The following is a 22,940-nucleotide window of genomic DNA, read 5'->3' as shown; positions in this document are numbered from 1 at the left end:
TTTCTTTCTTTCCTTAGTCCATGAAACAAAAAGCCAAAATGAAAGATGTTCGAAAATTATAAGCTTTATTATAATTATTATCATCATTATTGCATCCATTTATTAAAGTTATATAATTGCCATTTAGGTGAAACCACTTTCTTTTTTCTTTCCGATGGCTAGACAAGCAAAGCATTATTTCAATGTTTGGGGTACTAAAACTAAGTCGGTTTCCTTTTTCCATGTTGATGAATAATGTTCTTCCCAATGCTATGCTACCACATATTATTGCACGTAGGAATTCCAAAAGTGAATCAACTATCATCTAGACTTCCTCCTATCAAATATATATTAAAATTATCGAATGATAATATAATTTATCATTACATTAATAAATAAATCTTGAAAAATCCAGCTTCTAAAGACAATAATTTTGAATAATATATATCATGACAAGAAGGGGAAACTGATAGTTTTCACCCGTGTAGTACTTATTTATTTTGCTCAAAGGGTCATGACAGAGATCATAGACAGGCCTGTCTGAATTTGTTTTGCCTTTTGCTTGCATATCTATTATCTCTGTCATGTCCCTACAAGCTTGGAATCTTCATAGCTGCCGTTGCCGGCCATGCAATCCAGTTCTTCGTCGTTCCAGCTGAGGAGACAGAGCACAAGTGTTACATATGTCTCCCAACAACATCCCTTAGTTCTAACATTTGGTGATTACAGTATGTCAGAAGCCAGAACCAATTTAAAATGCAAGTTAACCAAACATGAACAACACTCGGATAATAAATGGTTTCGAATGGAAAGGAGTGGTCTACCTTGAAGGGAAAAATTGTTTAGCCATTTGCTTTGAGGCCAAGTGGAAGAAGAAGAAAAAACAGGGGACCCAACCACAGGAAGTCCAAGTGGTAACTGCTGAAACCCTCAAATCAAACTTAAACTTGTAATAATAAAAATTTGACATGAGGAAAATGATGTATGTACTTTGTCCTCACTTCCTTTGCCTCATAAGTCGGTAACCACACAAATTATAAATCTCATGCAATTATAAGTATGAAAGGTTAATTCAGTAAATTCTCACTATTTTAATGGGTGACTAATGAAGAACATAGGGAGGGGTTTTTCCCAATATGAAAAGAAAACAATGTAATATTGTGGACCAAGTCAAATAAAACCCCACAACATGTAACGTAATGCACACTACCGTCACAACCACCACTAAAGGCACGTTAAACTGCCCCCAAAACACACGTATACGCGCAATAGAACCGGCGTTTAAAGATGCATAGCCTCGGACGTGGTCGACCGATTCCATGTCTCCATCACTATCCTTTTTACCTTATCTAGTCCTCACCAAAATCCATCATTTAAAAGTATAATAATAATATTCTGATATTAAATGAAAAATGGGGATGTTGTAATAAAACCTCGTTCATTTCATTAACATTTTCACTTTCAACAACATATACTTATTCCCAGATTACAAAAGAGTAACCTCTTCCTATAGCTTTAACTGGTTTTCCCTAAGCCCAAAGTAATGAACAAAATCTGGCTGCAACCCCATATATATATATCACCATCATTCCTGGAAACTAGAAAATTATTGATTTTCATCTAAACCTAACCCTAAAAACCTATATATGTCATCTATACTACTAATTTAGTCAACAACCATATGCAAAGTTGAGTCAATAAGTCCAATCTTGTGGTAACTGAACTTCACGGTTGATCCCTTGGTGAGGCCTTGAGTTGTGCTGTTTCTTACTTGAAAAAACATTCCCAGTCCCTGCACTTCGAAGCTTCAAAGCAGCAGCATCTACAAATATAAGTAAAACCCATAACTAGAAAGTAATTTAAATTTGAAAATCAAAACTAGTTTGCCCAAAGATTTGTTTTTATTTTTTATTACCATTATCAGCAGTGAAACTTGTGTTGAACCCAGGATGAAGATTGGGTCTAGCACCAATCTCATCAAGGTTCAAGTTCAAGGCTTGAACTACTCTAGCTGGAAGTAGAACAGTTGAACAAGCTGCCAAAATAACAAAATGTTATCAAAGGGACAACAAATTTAAAAAAAGAACAAAAACAGGAAATGGCTAAATGGGCATGTATGTATGTACCTGGTTTCTTGTTGGATTCAGAAGGCGTACCAATATGACTGGGCAGGAAAACACCAGTTCCAGTACATTCCTTTTTACCATTTGGATTCCCCAAGAAAACAGCCCGCATACTGGACCCGTTTTGTGGCTGTAGAGGTGGCCATGCAGATGGAGACATACCCAAAGGCCTATTATTATTACTATTCCTTCCTTTGTTTTGGAACACAAGGCTGTAGTTCTGCTGATACTGATGTTGATGTTTCAGTTGTTTCATTAGCTGTTGTTGCTTCAATTGTTGAACCTGCAATTAGAAAAATGAAACACCCAAATTAATACCATGGCGGAGGGGAAAAAAAAGGCAATTTTAAGCAGGTTTTTGAGGTTTATTTTACTTGACTGGCCTGCAAATTGCGGTGAGAAAGTGACTGGTGAAAAGGGTAAAAGCCAGAAACATCAATGGACTTTCTTGCCGGTGGACCCAAGAGACCTCTGTTGGTGAATCCACCGTACGATGATTCTCTATTCTCTCGCATGCTTGCCACTTCCCCTGCCACCGCCGCATAATCCCACCTTCCCAGCGGCGATGAAACTCGAGATTGACAGTTAAAGCTTCCATGAGGCCCTTGCTTGCAGCTACAACCGCTCCTTAACGCACATAGAGTCGATTGAGGCGAACTGGGCAACACCCGTCCCTAAAAAACCGAAACAAGAAATGAAATTAGAACCCATCCCTAATAACTGACCAGAGAAGTTGTGTTAAGTTGTTTAAATCAACCTTGGAGTATTGAGAGGCAAACGCATGGTTGTTCCGGAGAGTAGAGTGGGCCATTAGACGAGTTAACTCAGCCAGGTAATCTTCTTCATCACTGTCTGTTTCAGTAGAACCCACCACAGACTCAACCGGAAAATTAAGCCCAAACCCAAACTCATCGTCGGTTAAAAACTGAGACGGAAGCCAAAACTCAGCGTCGTCTAAAACTTTAGCCATGAGAAAGAACAGAGAAAAGCAAGCAAGAAAATATGAAAGCTTGGTAATGAATGGGTAATTGCTGGGTTGTTACGATTTAATAAGCAATGGCATGGCGTTACAAGGCTGTGGCAGAGGTACGAGGGCCCAGCCGAGCCATTGGGCAAAATAAATAAAATAGAACTCAGTCAGTGTCAAGAGAGTATAGTAACGGTAAGAGTACCATAGTCCCTATATTAGAAGTTAGATTAAATTTTGTTCTTTTAACTTAAAAAATAGTAAATTAATCTCTATACATTATATCAAAGATCAAATTGATCCTCCCTATTAAAAATTTCATTCATTTTTACTGTTGTAAATAACGTTGCTAATGAAATAACCGGATAGTAACACGTGGTGTGCCACATATACATCATACTGACGTATAAAGACCAAATTTTAATGTATACAGGAAGCAGAATGAAATTTAACTCGTGATAAAAGAATCTCCCGAGTACTTTTACCTAATTATCAAAAAGATTTATATTTGTAGAAGGACCAGTAGCTTAAAGAGGATGCTTAAAAATACGCCTTGGCCTGGCCCGAGGGTGGCAGTGGGCATGGTGTGGGGTCGATGGAGGGAGCAATTGCGGCCAGCCAAGTAAGGTTTGTACTGAGTAAACAACAAAAGTAGGACCAATTCAAATATCCATATTTATCCTATTCAATTTTATGATTTTTTTAATGTTTCAATTCAATCCCAAGCCACACTAGATGCCCAATTAATATAATGAAATTCCTCGAACCATTTGATTGGGAGTGCCTATTTTTTTTTTCAATTTAGAGATCTATAAAGATGCCAATTAAGTCTTAGTTTGATTAGTATGAGTATTGTTGTCAATGTGGGAGGGCGTAAGTTCGAGTGCGTTGAAGTGCATTATCCTCCTATTTATGAATTGGGAAGAGATTATGGGTAATTTTAGATACTTCGATGGTTAAATCAGTCTATTCTATGTATCTTAAGAATTAAGGATGGATTGAAGATTTAATATTAAATATTTTTTATGATTCAATCTATACTTTTGATAGGTTTTCTATTTTGGAAAAAGTATAGGGGTTTATTGAGGGGAAGCTAAACAATAAAATAAAGGTTACAATAAATTGTGTGAGCCACGACGTGGGAGGCTATGCTTCACCATCACTACCAACACAAGCACACCAGACATTTGTCCTAGCTAACCTACGCACCTCTCCACTTAGCAAAATCCAGGGGCTTAATAATATTCCTTTGCGCATGATGTTCTCTCATTCTTTTTCTTTTTTCAATTTAATCCAAACCCATTAAATGGTTTAGCAGGTGCTGTAACATGGTACATAATAGTAACATATATGGGAGGAGACAGGGAGCAACATGTACATATCCATTTTCAGCTAAAGCCTGTGGTGGGATCAGCTTTCAGATTTTGGGTTGTGGCAGTGGTGGATTAATTGAGGTAAACTCAAAATGGTGCCACAATCACTACACCATACCCCTATTATTCCCCATCTTTGTTTCATTAATGGCCAAAGAAATAAAACTTCAAAATAGGATTAAACCATCCATGCCTTTCTTTTATCTCTAACGTACTAATGCATTCATTTCGAATGCTGTCATATTACATTTCTCTCTTTACATAAAAATAGACAAATTAATTTTTTATATTAAATTAAAGAATAAATTAACATGTGACATGTTTCACGCACTATCTAAAATTTTTCAATTATTTTTGTTTGTTGTAAAATATGATGAAGCATTTGGAGTTTAGGTAGCAAAACGTATCCCGACAACCGGTTGAGATGTTTATCTGACATTTCTTGCCTTTGCGGACACTTGCTGGTTTTGCCTGACAAAACTCTCAACACAATCCCTTTTTTCACCCTTCATTACCAGTGGATTGTATATGATTTATTTATTATGAATCTCGAAAATAAATGCTACGAAATAATAATTAAAAATAAGAGATGGTGGATGGTGGATGGTGGATGGTGGAATAATTGTTGGATGAAATTGGGAGTTATGGAACCTGCACATGGCATGGGGATGATGAGTCTCATAATGTATGCGTGGGATGGATGGAACATGCTAAGCAACAATTCCCCTCGTCATAGGCACTCTACAATTGAGTGAAGCAAATAGTGCATGTATCATTATCAATAATTAATACTCATAATACGAGTTTTAAGCTTAATTAAAGGAAGGGTTAATTTGAAATTATGACGCATATCTTCCATTAATTATTAAAACTTCAAAATGATTAATATCATATTAATCAAGTCTTATCGTGTTTAATTTGAGTGTCAAATAATAATTTTAATGGCCTAATGACTTATTTAGCCCTCTAATTTTATAGCAAAATTTATTTTAATCTCCCATTTAATTTTTCGCCTTTATTAACCTTTGAATTTGTGCTTTCTTTTATCAAATCACCCCAAAGGGGTGGAAAAAATTAGTAAATGTTAACTTCGGTAACATGGACATATACATGGATGCCACATAAACTGTAACACTCCTTGCCTGATCCAATCACCTGACTCGAGTTTCATGATGCTACTTTAGTTATCGGAACATCCACATGCAAATCATAACATTGAATTCAATTTAAATAATCAAGTTGTTCTAAATACATGCATAATAGCAATTATAAACCAAATAGAGACAAAATCGAGCATACAAACATAGTTTAATAGATTCGAGCATGATTAAGGACCAATATGAAATTTTTTAAAATTTTGTAACTAGGTATCGATACCAAAGAAATAAATATAAATACTTTTATGGTAGGTATTGATACTATAATCAATATTGATAACGTTTTGGCATTCTGCCATTTTCAAAACACTGATCATCTGGTAATGTATCGACACATTGGTCCCTGGTATCAAAACTTTTACTCAGATAGCTAAATTCATAAGTTTTAAAGTACTTTTTATGCTCAATCCAAGGCTTTGTCAAAAAGTGACTCAAATACACATAAGACCTATATAAAACTCATTCAAAACATGCTCAAATCACCATATTTCAACCATGTTCAATCAACCCATAACAAACCTCAATTGACCAACTAACCATTTCAATAACATCATATGTTCTACAAGTTGGCAATCTACAGGGAAAGGGAAAACAAATGAGGTAAGCATAGTAATGCTTAGTAAGTTCACAAGTATTAAACCAAGTAACTTACCTCATGTTATAATTATACATTACATGCTACTTAGCTTGGTAAAGTTTGTCTAACATGACAAATCAAATATAAAAAAAAAGTTAGTTCAACATTTACCATACCATATAGTAACTCAATCATGCAACATTTCAATTCACTTATTCAACATTTCATTACCATTCACAAAACAAATGATCATTTAATCAATTCACTATATTAATCATATCATACAATCTATTTATTCGCAATACATCCCATTTCAAATTAATGTCAAACATTATTTTTAATTCATGATTTGAATTCTCAATCCAATTCATATTATACCATATGAACTTCATTCTCATATCATATCAATTCATCTTTATACCAAATATACATCATATGTCAATTTAATGTTAATCACTACTTCGTTTCATAATACAAATTTCGAATCACATTCATCAATTTGTCACGTTTCCATATTGGCCCTCTGGGCTTTTATAACCAATATACAATATGTATATGTATCATCCGATCATCATATCAACTCAATCAAAATGCCATTTATTCCATTTACATTATACATGTCCCTATTAACCAGACTCGGGTTCGAATGCATACACGGATCTACCAATCACACTAATTTAGCACTTAGTGCCTATCAGATAAATACGAAATAGTAAGTTGCGCCTAACGCTACTCTGTAAAATCAAAAAATAGATGCCCACAACACTGGTCGGTGTAACCTAAAAATGGGTGTCCTCAACACTCCTCGGCACGTAGTAGTATAACCTTGAACTTTTCCTATCTTATGGCATGCCAACTATATCCGACTTTACCCAAATAGTTAATAGGGTAATAGTTTCTCAATTTCATTACATAATTTCATCAACCAATCATAAATTCTCAAATATGATAACATATCACATAAAATGCTAATTCAATTTCACACTTATAACATTATATTATATTTTCACATATATTCAATTCGGTCCTTATCACCATCAACCAGTCTAAATTGAATCAATTCAACTCATTTCATCAAATCATCATTTTATCACATAACATATCCTATTTTGGTCCAATTTAAGGTCAATTCCTTAATTATTTCAATTTGCAATTCATCGTATTCAATTTAATCCTCTATCTCACCTTTTTGTACCGAATTGTAAAAAATCAAAATTTCAATTGAACATATTTAAAATTATAATTATAAATGTACAAAAAATTAACACAAACATACCGTATGAACTTACCTGGAAAAACAGATAATGGTCAATTCTCTAAAGACTAATAAACAATTTTGTCGTTTTTCCATGATTACTTCTAATTTGTTCCAATTCCCAATCTATACAATTATTCAATTCAATTTATCAATTTTAACCCTTTTATATCACCCTATTATAAACATATATCAGCTCAATTTTATTATTTGGATGTGTCCTAAAAATTTTTATTTTATTTAATTTAGTCCCTAAAATCAAACTTATCATATCGTTCGAAGTTGAACTCCAAATTTGAAACTCGCTTCAAATATGTCCATATATAATATCCTATTATCACGATTTACAAAAATTTCATACAAATTTCAAAATATTCACAATTTAGTCATAAACTCAAAAGTAACAATTAGTTTCACAATTTAATCCTTTTTCCATTCCTAAGTTTTTAAACCATTTCCATTCCTAAGTTTTTAAACCATCATTTTAAAAATCAAAAGCTTCGAATATCTCTAATAGTAACATTTAAAATCTTTAATAGTTTTACAAACAAAAATACAATATATATACATATATATAGACCAAATTACAACGAATCACAAAAATATAAAATTTACGAAAAACTGAACTAGAAATCACTTATATGCAATGGATGAAAAGCTTGCATGAAAAGAATGGCTTCCCTTTTCTTTCTTAATGGTTTTGGCTGGAGAATGAAGAACAAAAGATGAGCACTCATATTTTCTTCTGTTCTTCTATTAGTTATTAGTGATTTACCAAAATGCCCTTTTTTAATTTAACATAAACATGACATTAACCCTAAACCCTAAACCCTAAACCCTAAACCGTCCACTAAATGTTATAATGGCCTAGTTGTCATTTTTACCTTTGCAATTATACTTTTTAGCCCATTTAATTAAGTATCAATCAATAGCGATTAAATTTCATGATTTTTACAATTTAATTATTTTTCTTTAATTAGTCATCCAAACTTTAAAATTTACAGACCAAACTTCAATTTACCAATATAATAACTCTGTAAATATTCAATAATATAATTTATAAGCTCATTTTATGGAAATGAGGTCCTGATACTTCCTTTTCTAAAACCATAGACTTTCGGTACTAACCACTTGTACCTTGACTAACTGATCAATTAATAAAATCTATAAAATCGAAGTTCACAATAATATCATATTTAACTCATAAATATTTATGGACTCACTCGTCGAAATTGTGGTCACAAAACCATTGAAAAACATGTTATTACATGAACAATTAATTAATTGTTGATGTGGCATCCACGTGGTAGTCTACATCAATAAAGTTAACATTTGTTAACTTTTCTATCTATTTTAGAGTGATTTAACAAAAAAAAACCGCAAGTTCAAAAGTTAAAAAGAGGTGAGAAATTAATTTGGGGGGGGGGCTAAATAAGTCATTATGCCAACTTTGATCTTACATGAAATACATATATTCTTATTGTAAAAATAATTACATTTGACGTGTTAAAAAATCATTGTCATTAAAGAGTTATTTCATTTTTGTTAAAATATTATATCCAAATTGCTCATGTGATAGGTATATACATTTTTTTTTAATTTAACCAATGTGTTTTAAATATGTTCCACGTTAGGTTCGGACTAATATTTCTTGGTCGAGTCGATGGCTAGGCTGGAAAGCTTGGGTTGATACAATAAATATACACTTTAAGGATTCAATTGTATCATTTCAATGTTTAAAGACTAATTTAGAATCTTAATAATAGTTCTAGCCTTTTCAAAACAAAATGTAGGAATTGGGAGACTTTTTGGGGGGGGGGGTTAGGGTAGGAGTTGTCCACAGATCAAAACTTGAAGTTTGTCTATATAAGGTTTAGGTTTGAAGGTTGAAGATGGTTGTCTCACATCATGTTTCCATAATCTTTATTATGCTGCCATTGATCCCACATTAACTCAAAATTCTGATGCCATTTGATATCTGCAAATCATATTCAACCTTGGACATGGTGTTCCTCATAAGATTACAATAGCAATATATATATATATTATATGTTGTTAATTTTTACAATTATTTCGAAGTCATGACTCTTGATTTGTAAATTTTAAGACATCCAAAAGCAAGAACAACTTGGTTGGGGTTTGGCAGATTTGGAGGAAAAAATGTGTCAAGCAACAAAGCACAATCAAATAACAAAACAAAAAGGTTGTATTAAAAGAAAAAGCATTGCAAATGAGTGGCGCGTGGGTGGGAGACCATCTGTAAAACTATAAGCTTTAAACATGTCTGAATGTCTGATTACGTACATACTAATAATCAATAACTAATATTAATCACAAACAGTACTAAACCCTCCTTCCCAGAAAAAAAAAAGAGTTGGATCAAAAGTGTTTTATATTATCCTAGGTATGGAGAGAAGATATAATGGAGGAACTTGTCCACCTTGATTAGCGGGGAAGAACAGGTTTTGTCTGAAGCTTGTCGTTTTCTTTTTCTGGTGGAACACACGAAGCTGTTTCACCATATCTGTTGATTAATGTGGAAAACACAAGCTGACAGAAGCAGCTTAACTGTCGAAAAAGCTGCTAATGTTATGTATTGGTGATGGATTCGTGCTTTATCTTTTGGGCTTTTCAATAGTGAAAATTACATACCCGACAGCAAGGCCAACTCCAACATGACAATGTTCAAACCCCAAACATATAAAACCTTGGAAGAACGAATATATTATTAAGCAGAACATAACGGCCCAACTCTCTTTTGATTTGGGTACTAAACCTCTCAGTGGATTGGGTTAGTTCAGGTATTTTATCAGAAAAAAAGCTGTCCGAAGTTATGCTCGGGGGAGTTGATTACACGTTTCCACTAAAAGGTCTCTTGATTGGATCAAGCACACTGTGATCTGTTGTATACTTGGCATCTGGCAATGAAGTTCCAGAAATAGCAGCTGAAGTAGCAAAAATGGAAACTTCTATTTTCAAGGTTGTTGACACTTTTATTGAGATGATTACAAGTGGAGGAATCATCATTTTCACTGCATATACCTAACTCTGATAGAAATAAACAAGAACTAGATAATTCTCCCAAATATATTTTTTTAAAGCAAGTGCTACAATAATAAAATTGTCTGTTCTTTTACTGCCACCTCCATTATCAGTAGTGGGCTAAATCTGCTCTTACATAATGCTGCAGTATAAATAACCCTTCAGAACAAGGGTTGCTGCATTAAGCTTCGAGCAATGGCATCTGCAATGAAATTCATGTGCCTCGTAGGATTGGTTGTGCTTGTAAGCATTTTGGGGCTACAAAACGTTGATGCAGCAGGGGAATGTGGGAAATCATCACCTGATTCTGAAGCAATGAAGATGATCCCGTGTGCCGAAGCGGCACAAGACGAGAATGCTCCTGTTTCTGCCGCTTGTTGCACCCAAGTGAGGCAAATCGGCCACAATCCAAGCTGCCTCTGTGCTGTTATGCTCTCCAACACTGCTAAAACGTCCGGAATCAAGCCAGAAATAGCCATAACAATCCCTAAACGATGCAACATAGCCAACCGTCCGATCGGATACAAGTGTGGAGGTCAGTTATGATTTCATTACTACATTATTCATCTCATCTTTTAGTTTCTGAAATTTGTTATTAATTATGACTACTTGTTTGCACTTTGCAGCTTACACACTTCCTTGAATGGACCTCACATATGATACAAATCACTATGTAATTTAAGCTTTACTTGTGTACCAATACAAGCTTGCAGCTTGCAATATTGAATAAAAAGAAAAAAGGAATTGGAGACAATAAAGGTAGACAAGAGAGTTCAACCATGGATAAACCATACATTCAAGCAAAAGTAACAATCCATCATAATAATATATAGTCACTAAGAAGAAAGTTTGATAATCCTTAAAAGGGAGACCAAATAAATATAATTGCTTGGCTGGAGACAGTAATAAACAATCCAGCTCTCTGCAACATTTGATTTACCATATAATCCATCTCCTATATCTATAACTTGAAACAGATTAAAATGTTGCCCATAGATTCCTCTGTACCTGTTAAGGATAAAAACCAAAATTTATCAGTCATTGCATTGGTCCAATTCAGGGAGGTTTTGATTAAGTAGCCAAGGTACCTTTATAAGTATATATCCTGATTGGCAAACAAGTATTAGTAATATAGAGAACCTGCAGAAATAACAAACATGTTAAACCTTTGAATTGGAATGTTTTTGTCCAAATAAGCAATTATACAGTACCTTGCCACCAGTTTCCTCTTGATGCAAACCCTGGATCATCTTCTCCAATATCCTTGTTAAACTAAGAAATTAAGAAAACAAGTTAGCAGATTCCTAAATAAAATGTCAGATCACTAGTACTACTCACCACGGAGTTCAATTCCAAGTCCTCTCTACTCTTGGGAGAGAAGCATACATCTTGGCCACCGTAGAAGATCGATGAACTTAAATGACAGGGTTCAACTCGTTGTTCCTCATAAATGTTTCTATTTCCCATGTTCTGATTTTCACCTTCATGTCCTTTGGAAGAATTACCTGATATAGATATTAATGAATGGATTTGGAGAGAATTTCCAGGTACCAAAAATTGAGCATTCACTAATTACAAAGTGGAAACAGAAGTAATTGTTGGAAACTACTTCAATTCACACTTTATATCACAAGAATTCTGTAAGAGAAAACTTGGTTCTTGTTTTGGTCTAGTGCACAATAACACCTAATACTATATGTAATGAACAAAATGGTGTGGAATGGAACTAGACTGATGAACATACCATAGGGACCTGGATTTGTTGTGTTCCATGGCTCTTTGGGTGAGTCGTACCTTTTGGTAATAAGGTCATGACGCAGTGACTCCCTACCTAATACCTATAACATATACAACAATAACAAAAGAATGTCATTTGTTCAACTCTGCAATGCTCTCAGCAGCCATTAATCAGTCATTTAAAGCTCAAACAAGATAAAAATCCCAATTGAGAAAATGAAAACTATCCATGGATCAAATGGAAAGAACAAACAAACATGGTAATAATAAAAAAATACCTTAGATGGAGGAGCAAAAATAGAGCCAAAAATCCCAGTAGAAGAAGAAGGTAGGTCTTTTGAACCAAATAGCTCTGAAGCTAAAGAAGAAGAAGAAGACCCCACTTTTTTATTTCCTTCCATTATTCTCTACACACAAAATCAAGCTTCTCTTTTGCTCTCTTGTGAATCCCTATATATTTAAAAAGCACCACCGTCAAAGAATCAAAACAAAGAGGATCAAAGAACAAAAACAGTACGCAACAAAGAAAGACACGTAAGGATTGCTCTTTGTGTTTGCATCAGTTATTGTTTTTATTTCAATGAAAAGAAAAGAAACCGTCCTCTCCCTTTTACCGATTTTTACAAAAGATTGAACCTTTGAAAAAAAAACCGGCATGCAGACAGATATATACGACACGTGAAAGCAGTAATTTTGTATGAATGAAAGTTCAAAGTTCCAACCTTTTTTTACACTCAAAGTCGATCCTTTTGAATTTCCCAGTACACTAACAATGGTCCATATTTATACACACAAAGTGATGTATGGTATAAGGAAAGTAAATCGGTTACATAATTAATATCCCAATCAAATAAAAAAAGATACGTCTTTCATATCCAATTATCCTTATTGCCTTGAATTGAAATTTGACTTCTTGATACTAAGCCAGGGTATAAGGCATAGATGATGGCAGTTAGTTGACCAATGCCTACCCCACTTATGACCTTATCCTTTTATCCTATCGGAGCAAACTGGTGGGTTCTTGTAAATTTTAGAGCTAATGGTAATAGACCTGGAAAACCCTGTTTATTACACAACATACATGAATTAAGCTACCCTGTCTAGTTCCTGTAATGCTTTGTTAACTACCATGAGATCATTGTTTTGACAGTATTACAGAAAAGAAACAAACAATATTGTAATCCAATGTTATCCAAAGACCAAAAAGAAAAAGGGTTCAAGTGCATGAACTACATGTGTCCAAAAATTTCCCCACATGGTGTGTCGTCGTCATAGAATAGAACCTGTCAGCTTCTCAAAGGATGCTGTTATATCGCGTTTGCCTCTTCCAAAGCCTGTTTTTTTTTTCTTTCCTGGAGTTAAATATTTTCCAATTTTCTATTAAGTTTGAAATTAGGAAAAAAAAATTTTCATTGTGGGGGAGTTTTTTCTCTCAACATTATTGGCGAATTACAAGGCTTGAAATGAGCAAATCATAAGGCAAATAATCAAGAAAATTATAAAAAGATTAAAGAAAGAGGAGAATGAAGAGAAGATAAAAAAAGTAAAATTTTATGCTAAAGCTATGGGTGAAATGTTGTGGATGAAAATGCAACACCTAACACAAAGTAATATGGGATTGGATAAGAACAAAATTTAGAGAAAATAAATAATAATAAAAAAGTAAAAGAAAAGTGTAAGAACTTTAAGAGGATGGCAGTCATGTCCCTATTTGGCATGTGCCTACTGCTCAGTACTGCTTTGACATATATTAATGCTTGCTTATTATATTAAATTATATTCTTGGATTTTGTTTTTCTTGCAAAACTGGAAAGTCTTTTTAGGCTCAATTTTCTCTATTTGGGTGGAGAAGATACAAGAGACTAAGCCCAAAATGCTGGAAAAAATAATAATCTGAGGTAAAGTTTAGGCTTAAATCCATATTCTTAAGCAATAATATATATAAAATTACACATTAAATCAAATTTTATATACAATTTTAAGATTTATTTTATATAATTATAATCCAAAACTCAGTTGGCAATAATCTTAAAGATTTCCAATCCAATCTTTCAAAATTGTACATTTTATTCACAAATGGAAATAAAAGATTTTAAGGATTAAATTGAGTTACCTAAAACATAAATAAAGAATTTTGTGTTAATTACACAAATTCTTTGATACCAACCTTAAGTAAAGAAATTAGGTTTAGTCCCCCATTAGGCTAAAAGGTTTACTTACGTGTAAATTTCAACAAATACTTTTCTCATTACACAAAATTCTTCCCTATAAACAAATAAATATCAATACATATATTTTTCTTTTTTATACTTTGGGAGGAGATGAACTACGTCCACAAATTATAATTTTTACGATAATAAAAATATAATTTCATATTTGGATAGCTTATATCTCTATAATTTTTAAAAGATTATATCACAATACCATAGTTTAAGTTGGTTGAAGATTTTTTCATTTTTTTGTTTGGTGCAACCTTATTTACCATTTGTTCCATTAGATTGTGGGCCAAGTGAATGATTTAAGCCCAATCAAAATGTTGGATCGGTCTCGCGTTGACTTTAACTTAAAAGGGGTGAAATGAGAAGATTATTTTAGGGGAGATGAAAACCCTGAAGAATAGGTGTTGGGTCAGAAATGCAGCGATGGAGGAAGGAAATTTGGGAAGTTATTTTCCGTCAAATAAAAAGCAGCCAAGCAGCTAATTCTGGCTGGCAGGCTATTGGGCAAGGGTTACGTGTTGATAGCCCCGACACTCTGCGTTTGTTGTTTCTCTCCACTCATATCTATATGACATACATGTAAATATCAGTTTGGTTATGACTGCACAAAAACTTGACCCACATTCGCCAATATTCCATTCCGTCAGGAACCAAGCTTTGTCTCCCATGGCCACTGATCCAGCTGCTTGCATTAAGAACGTCAAGCGTTTGGTCGTTAAGGTCTGTTCATTTGAGTCTCAAATGATATTTTCGTAATCTCATCGTGAAAATGATAGAGCAAGGTAAGGGTTGTTTTGTTTCGGGATCGAATATGTGTCAATAAATATAAGAAAAAATCAAACAGAACAATTTTGGGATAAAGAAAATTTCATGAAAGCAACCAAGGAAATGGTGTCGCGTGTCCCTCACTCAGTAAGTTACGGCTTCTAATAATAATGATAAGAATGTTTGTCATGTCGTCTTACGTCTCTCCATTGGTCTCCATGTGAAACATGAACAACAACATCATCATCATACTATATAATGTCTGCTCCAAACTATTAGGAATTTTCCTTTGAATAAAGTTTCTTTCTTTCTTTCTTTTTTATATATATATATACACTTTTTGAAAACGTTGCTTCATTCTTCTTCACAAATCACAACCCCTTTTCTCCCCTCCATGGATCCTATCCGAGCTTTTTTGATCGATGTGAAGCGTCTCATTGTTAAGGTTTCCGTTTTTTTTTTTTGATAATGTGGTTTTGGTTTCATTAATTAGAGGGGAATGATTTGATTTATGGATTTTTTATTATAATAAAGGTGGGAACAGCCGTGGTGACTCGACACGATGGAAGATTAGCAGTGGGGAGGCTTGGGGCTTTATGTGAACAGGTACATAATCAAATAAGAAAAGGGTAACAATGGGGAAAGAAGGGATTTTTATTTTAATTTTGATGGCTCATTGTTAATGTGCGTTTGAATGAACTGGCTGCTTGCAGCTTAAGGAGCTAAACTCTCAAGGCTATGAAGTAGTTTTAGTCACTTCAGGTGCTGTTGGTCTTGGTCGTCAAAGGCTTAGATACAGGAAACTGGTCAATAGCAGGTTAATTTCAATTCCTCCAACACCCTTTTCTTATTGTTTTTTTTTCTTTTTCATAAAACTTGAATTAAAAAAAGATTTGATCTTTGTTTTTTATAGTTTGGCTGACCTTCAAAACCCACAAGTTGAACTTGACGGCAAAGGTTGTGCTGCTGTTGGCCAAAATAGTTTAATGGCTCTTTATGACACCTTGTTTAGCCAGGTGAAACCTGAAATAACAACATAGTTTTATGTCTAAACCTTTATGTTTCCACTTGTCTTAATTATAACTCAAATCTTTTTTTGCAGCTTGATGTTACTTCTTCACAACATCTTGTAAAAGATAGTGACTTTAGGAATGATAGTTTCAGAGAACAACTCTCTGAAACAGTGAAATCTTTATTAGCTTTGAAAGTTATTCCTGTTTTCAATGAAAATGATGCAGTCAGCACTCGTCGAACACCTTACGAGGTATAGAACTATGCCTTCAAGTTGAAGCTTCATTCTTTTAGACAACTTTCTGTTTTGTTATGTTCTTCCTTCCAGACAAACTGATTGCAAGTTTTTGTTGTTTCAGGATTCTTCTGGTATATTCTGGGATAATGACAGTCTAGCAGGTCTATTAGCTATGGAAGTAAAAGCTGATCTCCTTGTTTTGTTAAGTGATGTGGAGGGTCTTTATAGTGGACCACCTAGTGATCCGAACTCGAAACTGATCCATACATATATAAAAGAAAAACATCAAGCAGAAATAACATTTGGTGACAAGTCCAGGCTAGGTAGAGGAGGTATGACCGCAAAGGTTGATGCGGCCGTTTGTGCTGCTTCTTCTGGTATCCCTGTTGTTATTACTAGGTATACGACTTATAATCGAGACAGTTTATTAGCTTATAAAACTGGTTCTTGCTGCTGACACTCCTGATTTTGTGTTTTAAAGTGGCTATGCCACTGATAACATTATAAAGCTACTTCAAGGAAAGCCTGTTGGTACCCTATTTCATAAAGATGCACACCTATGGACTTCGGTTAATGAAGTTGATGCCCGTGAAATGGCGGTTGCAGCACGAGAATGTTCTAGACGGCTACAGGTAGGAAGCATCATTTCTCCTAGTAGTTACCATAAACGATCTCTCTTAAGTTTGCATGTTTTGTAAATGATCTTACTTTCAGGCAATGAGCTCTGAAGATAGGAGGAAACTTTTGCTGGATGTAGCTGATGCCCTTGAGGCCAACGAAAGTTTGATTATGGCTGAAAACGAAGCTGATGTTGCTGCTGCCAAGGCTGATGGATACGAGAAGGCACTAATATCTCGTTTGGCCTTGAAGCCTGGAAAGGCAAGCCTTTGTTGATTATGTGATTGTGCGTTGCTTCCATTTGATTTGTAAGCACATTCCTCCTGATTTTCATACATTGTTTTGTTTTACAGATTGCAGGTCTTGCAAAATCTATTCGTGTACTGGCCGACATGGAAGAGCCTATCAGTCGTATTGCAAAGAGAACGGAGGTTAGAAATCCTCAAAAAAACATCTTAGAATTGTGTGGATTTGCTTTCCTCATCACTGTTTTCACCATTTACTTCGACTACCCTCGGTGCAGCTTGCAGATGGACTCATCTTGGAGAAAACATCTTGTCCTCTCGGTGTCCTGCTGATTGTTTTCGAGTCTCGACTGGATGCCCTTGGTCAGGTAACGGACCATTTAGCTTATAAGGTGTTGTGATATTTCACTTTGATAAGAATTCATGATTATTTTAGTATCATTTTTCCCGTTATGATTTAATAGATAGCTTCACTAGCCATTCGAACTGGGAACGGGCTACTTCTTAAAGGTGGCAAAGAAGCTAGGCGATCAAATGCAATCCTACACAAGGTAAGATTCTCTAGCTTCACGCAAATACTTGCTCAGACCGAAGCACAAGCCTTATTGCTTTTGTTTCTATATCATTAGATCATTACTTCTGCCATCCCAGACAGCGTTGGAGACAAACTTATCGGACTCGTCGCTTCAAGAGAGGATATCCCAGATTTGCTTAAGGTGAGCAGAAAGATTTTCAGTTCATTAAAGCTCTTTGGTATATATATATATATATGTATGTATGTATGTATGTATGTTCTTTTAATTTATTCTATTTTGCCACAGCTTGATGATGTGATAGATCTTGTGATCCCAAGAGGTAGCAATAGTCTTGTTTCTCAAATTAAGAATTCAACAAAAATTCCTGTTCTTGGTCATGCCGGTAAGAAAAATAATTCGGCTCTTCGATGCCTTGCGAAATAGAGCTTCAACTGAACTTCAAACTATTCATTGCAGATGGAGTTTGTCATGTTTACATTGACAAGTCAGCTAACCCGGATATGGCCAAAAAAATTGTTCGGGACGCAAAGATAGACTACCCAGCAGCATGTAACACTATGGTAATTCCATTATGCATAGATTTCGGTTTGTGTTCCTGTTTTTAGCTGCTTATGTTACCGCGCATGCCTTTCCATTTTGTGCAGTTTGTTTCGGAATTCCTTAACCATGCTGTTTTCAGGAAACACTTCTAGTACACCAGGATTTGTCAAATAATGATTTCCTCAAGGAGCTTCTTGCGGAACTCCGACGTGAAGGTATGCTTATACGAGTGTATATGATTCTGGTTGAGGCTGCTAAGTTCTGTCGTTGAACTTTCGAGGGATTACTTTCTGCAGGGGTTACTCTTTATGGTGGACCAAGAGCAAGTTCCTTGTTAAACCTTCCCAGGGCACAATCATTACATCGTGAGTACAGTTCACTGGCGTGCACAGTTGAATTCGTGGATGATGTGGGGGCTGCTATTGACCATATACATCAGCATGGAAGGCATGTCATGTTCTCTCGGAAAATTTGTTTTCCTTTTCTATTCGTTGCTTTATTTATGCCTCTGAGTTGTTGGCTGCCTTTCTCTAAATTTCAAGCAACTTGCTTTATCTTCAGTTCTCACACCGACTGTATTGTCACTGAAGATCACGAAGTTGCTGAAATGTTTTTGCACAGAGTAGACAGGTACGGTTACTTCTCAGCTTGAGATATACTTTCTTTGGATAGTCACACAAGTTATTCACGAAGTTGATGTTTTGTTACAGTGCTGCAGTATTTCATAACGCAAGCACACGGTTTTGTGATGGAGCACGATTCGGACTTGGTGCCGAGGTAATCAGTCTTCCGAAAATTTCTTGTATTTGGACAACACAGTCAATTGTCTAAACCGTTCTATTTCTTACATGGATTTTTACAGGTTGGTGTAAGTACAAGCAGGGTTCATGCCCGAGGTCCAGTCGGAGTTGAAGGATTGTTAACAACTCGATGGTATGCTCGATTTTCTTTATGATAAAACTTACTATGTATAGTAGATCTTCTAACAAACTATCATGGTTGTTAAAATTGTAGGATTTTGAGAGGGAGTGGACAGGTAGTGGATGGTGACCAAGGGGTTACTTACAGTCACAAGGATCTTCCCCTGCAAACACAAATATAATCGGCTCCGAAATTAAGAGATGGAAGGAAATGATTCGTCTTCTTTTCCTTGTTCATCCTCTCTATTAGTTTCTGTATCTTGTAACATGGTACTGCAGAACTGCTTGTATGACTGCGCATTTTGTTTACGGTTTTTGGCCTTATAGTTATGTTCCCAGAAACTTTTTTGTCCGGAACATGCTCGGCACAGAACGCTGTATGATTCTCTTGTAAATGGAAAAACTTTTTAAGATCACAGCTTCTGGCATTGTAAGTGTAGCTGAGATATGTGAATGTTTCCTATGGTAGACCAAGAGAAAACAAAACTCCTCGAGGTTCACGATTTCAGGAAGTTCGTTAAGATTCGAGAGGATGTTTTCATGCATGTCCATTTGATGAGCTATTTCAGGATTTTAAGAGTAACTCCGTATGAATCAAATGGACTAAACCCCAAGTTAATGAAGGATTCCTATTAATATAGAGTTAAAGTTACAGGAAAATGAGGGAAAAGAAGCAAGAAAACTTGATTGTCTACATCAATGAACATAAAAATCGAAAATAATGTTACCTCTAATTTGAAGAAAAAATTTGAATAGCTTTACATAATGAGCTAGACAAAAACTCTGAAAATAGTAAGCATGTGATGGAACACCTGGAATATGGTCACCTCAGATTTCACCATCCCAAAGTTCTTCAAGGGTCTTGTATGCACCATAGGTTTCGTGCACGAATGCTTCGCCTCTTATCAACTTCTCCTGAATTCCAGATTTTCAGATAAATTCTATTATTCTTACAAGTTCCAAGACAAAACAAAATAAAAGACATGAAGCTGTTTACTTGCCTGTTCAATATGAGAAAAAGGGGGAAGCAACTCTTGAGGTATAAACCAGTTAAAAACATCAAGGTTTTCCTTCAATCTTGCCTCGCTTATGCTCTTCGGAAGTACGCTATGACCCATTTGCAGTCCCCAACGGAGAGATACTTGTGCGGGGGATTTCCCCACTTCCCGTGCCACCATTTTAACAAAAGGGTTGTCCAAAACTTTCTTCCTCACATTCTCCCCAGATTGAGAACCCAATGGTGAATATCCCTTGCATCAAACAAAGCAGTAACACTATATAGCTAATACGATCAACAGAACAAAAGACAGAAATGATATGAACCTGAAGCGACCTGTTTTCTTACCGACAAGTGAATTCCCTTGGATTTACAGAATTCATGCAGCTTTGGCTGCTGCCATACAGGGTGAAGTTCCACTTGATTGACTGCAGGCGGTATACGTGCCACTTCCAATAGATCCCCGAGCTTCTTTGCCGAGAAATTACTCACTCCAATAGCTTTAGCCTTACCGGAATCGTAGAGTGCCTCCATTGCTTTCCATGTAGCTGGGATGTCTGGTTGTGTAAGGCTTTCACCCTTCACAGCAATTGCTCCCCTTTTTGCACTCACTGGCCAATGTATCTTCAACATTCAGCGCAGTTACCACAAATGTCATATATACATATACATATATATCATTTCAATGAAGTAAGTGTTAAGACATACCAGATAGAGATCAACATAATCAAATTGCAAATCCTGCAGAGTTTTATGTAATGCCTTTGGTACATCTTCAGGCAAGTGATCAGTACACCTGAACGTACAACGCAACGACATATTAGATATGCAGAGTAACGGACTCCATTGAGAAGAACTTATAAAGAAAAGGCTTAAAGCACAAAAGCAAACCATAGTTTTGAGGTGACCCATACATCCTGACGTTTCACCATACCCTCACTGAACACTTTTTTCAAAGCAGAACCAACCTGAATTGAAACACATAAAACAATATATCAGGACTTTTGTCATACATGTTTTGAACATCCCCTTACACACACAAAAAGCAAATAAAACATCACCTCTTTCTCATTGTTGTACATTGAAGCACAATCAATATGTCTATATCCAACCTGAAAGATGACAGAAAACCCAGATGAAAACACCAAAAAGACAGAAAGAAAAAAACATAAAAAAGGGGTACCTTGATGGCAGAAATGACAGTGTTTTGAAGGACACCATGTTTAGCACCGTAAGTGCCTAAACCAACAGAAGGGATCTTAGCTCCTGTGTTGAGTTCAAAGAATTTGATCTTATTATCAGCCATTATCTAACAAATGGATGTTGGAGAAGAGAGATGCGAAAACACAGGCAGTACCAAATGATATTTTTTTCAGATTACAAAAACAGTTTGGGTTCTGTCTGGTTTTTTTTTTTTTTTTGGTTTTTAACTACATTTTGTAGGAAGGTACGACACTTGGCATGGAAACATTGGGTTTTATGTTGTCTGTTAGGATTTTTGCATTGGGAAGTGGAAACTCTGCCCAAGTGGCGATTACAAAAGCGGTAAAGCCCTTAGCCCTTTAGCCTCTAAGGGGTGTTTTAGCCTAAGCTCGCAACCCCTCGACGCTAAAATAGAAAATTGTTATTTTGGTAATTTAAAAAATTTTAAAATTTTAAATTAATAAAAATAAAATTACATATTAGTCTCCTCTAAAATTATAAAAATATAGACTATTAAAAATTAAAAATTTATTTGTTTTGGCTTCGCCCCTATTTTTATAATTAGTTTTAACCTCATATTTTTGTATTCCTACTTCAAGGAGAACTTGAAAAAGTTCACGGAGTTTTGACAAAAATGCCTAGGTCCACCAAAGCCAAAATAATAAAACATTTCCTTGGCTAGTCTAGTAAATTAATAGTGTTTTTACCCACTAAGAACTTTTAAAGGCATCTTGAATCCCACCAAAGCCAATATAATAGGATATTTCCTTGGTGAATTTAGGCGCTCTTGTTGAAATTCAATGAACCTCTTTAGACTTTCATCAAAATAAAGAAACAAAAACCCGAAATTAAAATCGAATATAAACGCTCAGTCTCGTCAAAATTCCAACCCATCCAGTTAAAAACATAAGTGGAAATCAATATAAGAAATAATAAACATAAAGATTAAAGTGACGACATGGTTTTATGTCTGAAAAATGACAGCTACAAAACTGTTGATTATTAAACTTTTAAACATGTGGATCATTGTCTTCATTGTTAATTGCCGTGTTAGTTCATATCATGACAAACAGTGGGGCTATAACGCTAGTTTGATTGATCTGTTTAGTTAGCCTTAGCCATATTGACAATGATTGCTAACCAAAACCCTTTCCCATCTTTAACTTTTACAAATAATATTACATCTCATTTCTACAAATATTCAAGAAGTCAAAGTGTTTGAATCAATGTCACATGTATTTCATTTTCTTTTATTACATGAAAAAATTATTAAAATATTATCATAAAAAAAGCTTTTGCTCATCAATCATCATGTTATCAACATGATCCTTGACAATAATGGGTTTAGGCTTAGCGTAAGAGGCAAGAACACCAGAAACTTACAAACTATAATTATGGAGTAAATTAAGGGTGGCATATCTACGTAAATGTCGAATTA

At 35.0% G+C, this 22,940-nt stretch overlaps 5 protein-coding genes across 9 annotated transcripts; 2 read left to right on the top strand and 3 right to left on the bottom strand.

Moving 5' to 3' along the window:
• Nucleotides 1–1,398: 1,398 nt before the first annotated feature.
• Nucleotides 1,399–3,241, bottom strand: LOC107898843 (uncharacterized). Of its 2 annotated transcripts, none has more exons than XM_016824403.2 (5): nucleotides 2,860–3,241; nucleotides 2,486–2,776; nucleotides 2,106–2,385; nucleotides 1,895–2,014; nucleotides 1,399–1,801 (listed from the first exon to the last, which is right to left on the bottom strand). In XM_016824403.2, the coding sequence occupies exons 1-5, from the start codon at nucleotides 3,070–3,072 to the stop codon at nucleotides 1,674–1,676; spliced, it is 1,032 nt and encodes a 343-aa protein (XP_016679892.1). In that variant the 5' UTR covers nucleotides 3,073–3,241; the 3' UTR covers nucleotides 1,399–1,673. The 2 variants fall into 2 exon arrangements, with proteins under 2 accessions (XP_016679892.1, XP_016679891.1); XM_016824402.2 differs by having other exon boundaries at nucleotides 2,477–2,776; nucleotides 2,860–3,207.
• A 7,427-nt stretch (nucleotides 3,242–10,668) lies between these two features.
• LOC107898842 (putative lipid-transfer protein DIR1) lies at nucleotides 10,669–11,206 on the top strand. The gene is made up of 2 exons (XM_041105327.1): nucleotides 10,669–11,008; nucleotides 11,100–11,206. The coding sequence occupies exons 1-2, from the start codon at nucleotides 10,669–10,671 to the stop codon at nucleotides 11,114–11,116; spliced, it is 357 nt and encodes a 118-aa protein (XP_040961261.1). The 3' UTR covers nucleotides 11,117–11,206.
• Nucleotides 11,207–11,245: 39 nt separating this feature from the next.
• Nucleotides 11,246–13,107, bottom strand: LOC107898841 (uncharacterized). 2 transcript variants are annotated; one of them, XM_016824400.2, is made up of 7 exons: nucleotides 12,933–13,107; nucleotides 12,489–12,660; nucleotides 12,218–12,311; nucleotides 11,812–11,978; nucleotides 11,685–11,745; nucleotides 11,562–11,613; nucleotides 11,246–11,481 (listed from the first exon to the last, which is right to left on the bottom strand). In XM_016824400.2, exons 2-6 carry the CDS (start codon nucleotides 12,609–12,611, stop codon nucleotides 11,597–11,599), a joined length of 462 nt encoding a protein of 153 aa, XP_016679889.2. In that variant the 5' UTR covers nucleotides 12,612–12,660; nucleotides 12,933–13,107; the 3' UTR covers nucleotides 11,246–11,481; nucleotides 11,562–11,596. The 2 variants fall into 2 exon arrangements, with proteins under 2 accessions (XP_016679889.2, XP_040961260.1); XM_041105326.1 differs by lacking the exon at nucleotides 12,933–13,107 and having other exon boundaries at nucleotides 11,812–11,963; nucleotides 12,489–12,904.
• Nucleotides 13,108–14,816: 1,709 nt separating this feature from the next.
• On the top strand, nucleotides 14,817–19,718 carry LOC107898839 (delta-1-pyrroline-5-carboxylate synthase). Of its 3 annotated transcripts, none has more exons than XM_016824396.2 (20): nucleotides 14,817–15,149; nucleotides 15,729–15,800; nucleotides 15,908–16,011; nucleotides 16,108–16,210; nucleotides 16,297–16,458; nucleotides 16,565–16,842; nucleotides 16,925–17,075; nucleotides 17,158–17,322; nucleotides 17,415–17,492; nucleotides 17,585–17,674; nucleotides 17,771–17,857; nucleotides 17,936–18,022; nucleotides 18,128–18,224; nucleotides 18,299–18,402; nucleotides 18,522–18,597; nucleotides 18,679–18,829; nucleotides 18,944–19,012; nucleotides 19,093–19,159; nucleotides 19,245–19,315; nucleotides 19,397–19,718. In XM_016824396.2, exons 1-20 carry the CDS (start codon nucleotides 15,027–15,029, stop codon nucleotides 19,482–19,484), a joined length of 2,223 nt encoding a protein of 740 aa, XP_016679885.2. In that variant the 5' UTR covers nucleotides 14,817–15,026; the 3' UTR covers nucleotides 19,485–19,718. The 3 variants fall into 3 exon arrangements, with proteins under 3 accessions (XP_016679885.2, XP_040961259.1, XP_016679886.2); XM_041105325.1 differs by lacking the exon at nucleotides 14,817–15,149 and adding an exon at nucleotides 15,213–15,341; XM_016824397.2 differs by lacking the exon at nucleotides 14,817–15,149 and adding an exon at nucleotides 15,421–15,639.
• A 256-nt stretch (nucleotides 19,719–19,974) lies between these two features.
• On the bottom strand, nucleotides 19,975–21,799 carry LOC107898840 (aldo-keto reductase family 4 member C8). The gene is made up of 7 exons (XM_016824398.2): nucleotides 21,483–21,799; nucleotides 21,361–21,411; nucleotides 21,191–21,267; nucleotides 21,008–21,095; nucleotides 20,648–20,923; nucleotides 20,304–20,552; nucleotides 19,975–20,217 (listed from the first exon to the last, which is right to left on the bottom strand). The coding sequence occupies exons 1-7, from the start codon at nucleotides 21,603–21,605 to the stop codon at nucleotides 20,131–20,133; spliced, it is 951 nt and encodes a 316-aa protein (XP_016679887.1). The 5' UTR covers nucleotides 21,606–21,799; the 3' UTR covers nucleotides 19,975–20,130.
• Nucleotides 21,800–22,940: the final 1,141 nt, after the last annotated feature.

This window comes from Gossypium hirsutum, chromosome D11 (genome assembly GCF_007990345.1).
Source record: "Gossypium hirsutum isolate 1008001.06 chromosome D11, Gossypium_hirsutum_v2.1, whole genome shotgun sequence".
In the NCBI taxonomy this organism is placed as follows: Eukaryota; Viridiplantae; Streptophyta; class Magnoliopsida; order Malvales; family Malvaceae; genus Gossypium; species Gossypium hirsutum.
The sequence above is the reverse complement of the archived record's forward strand: the minus strand, read 5'-3'. Positions and strand labels throughout refer to the sequence as shown.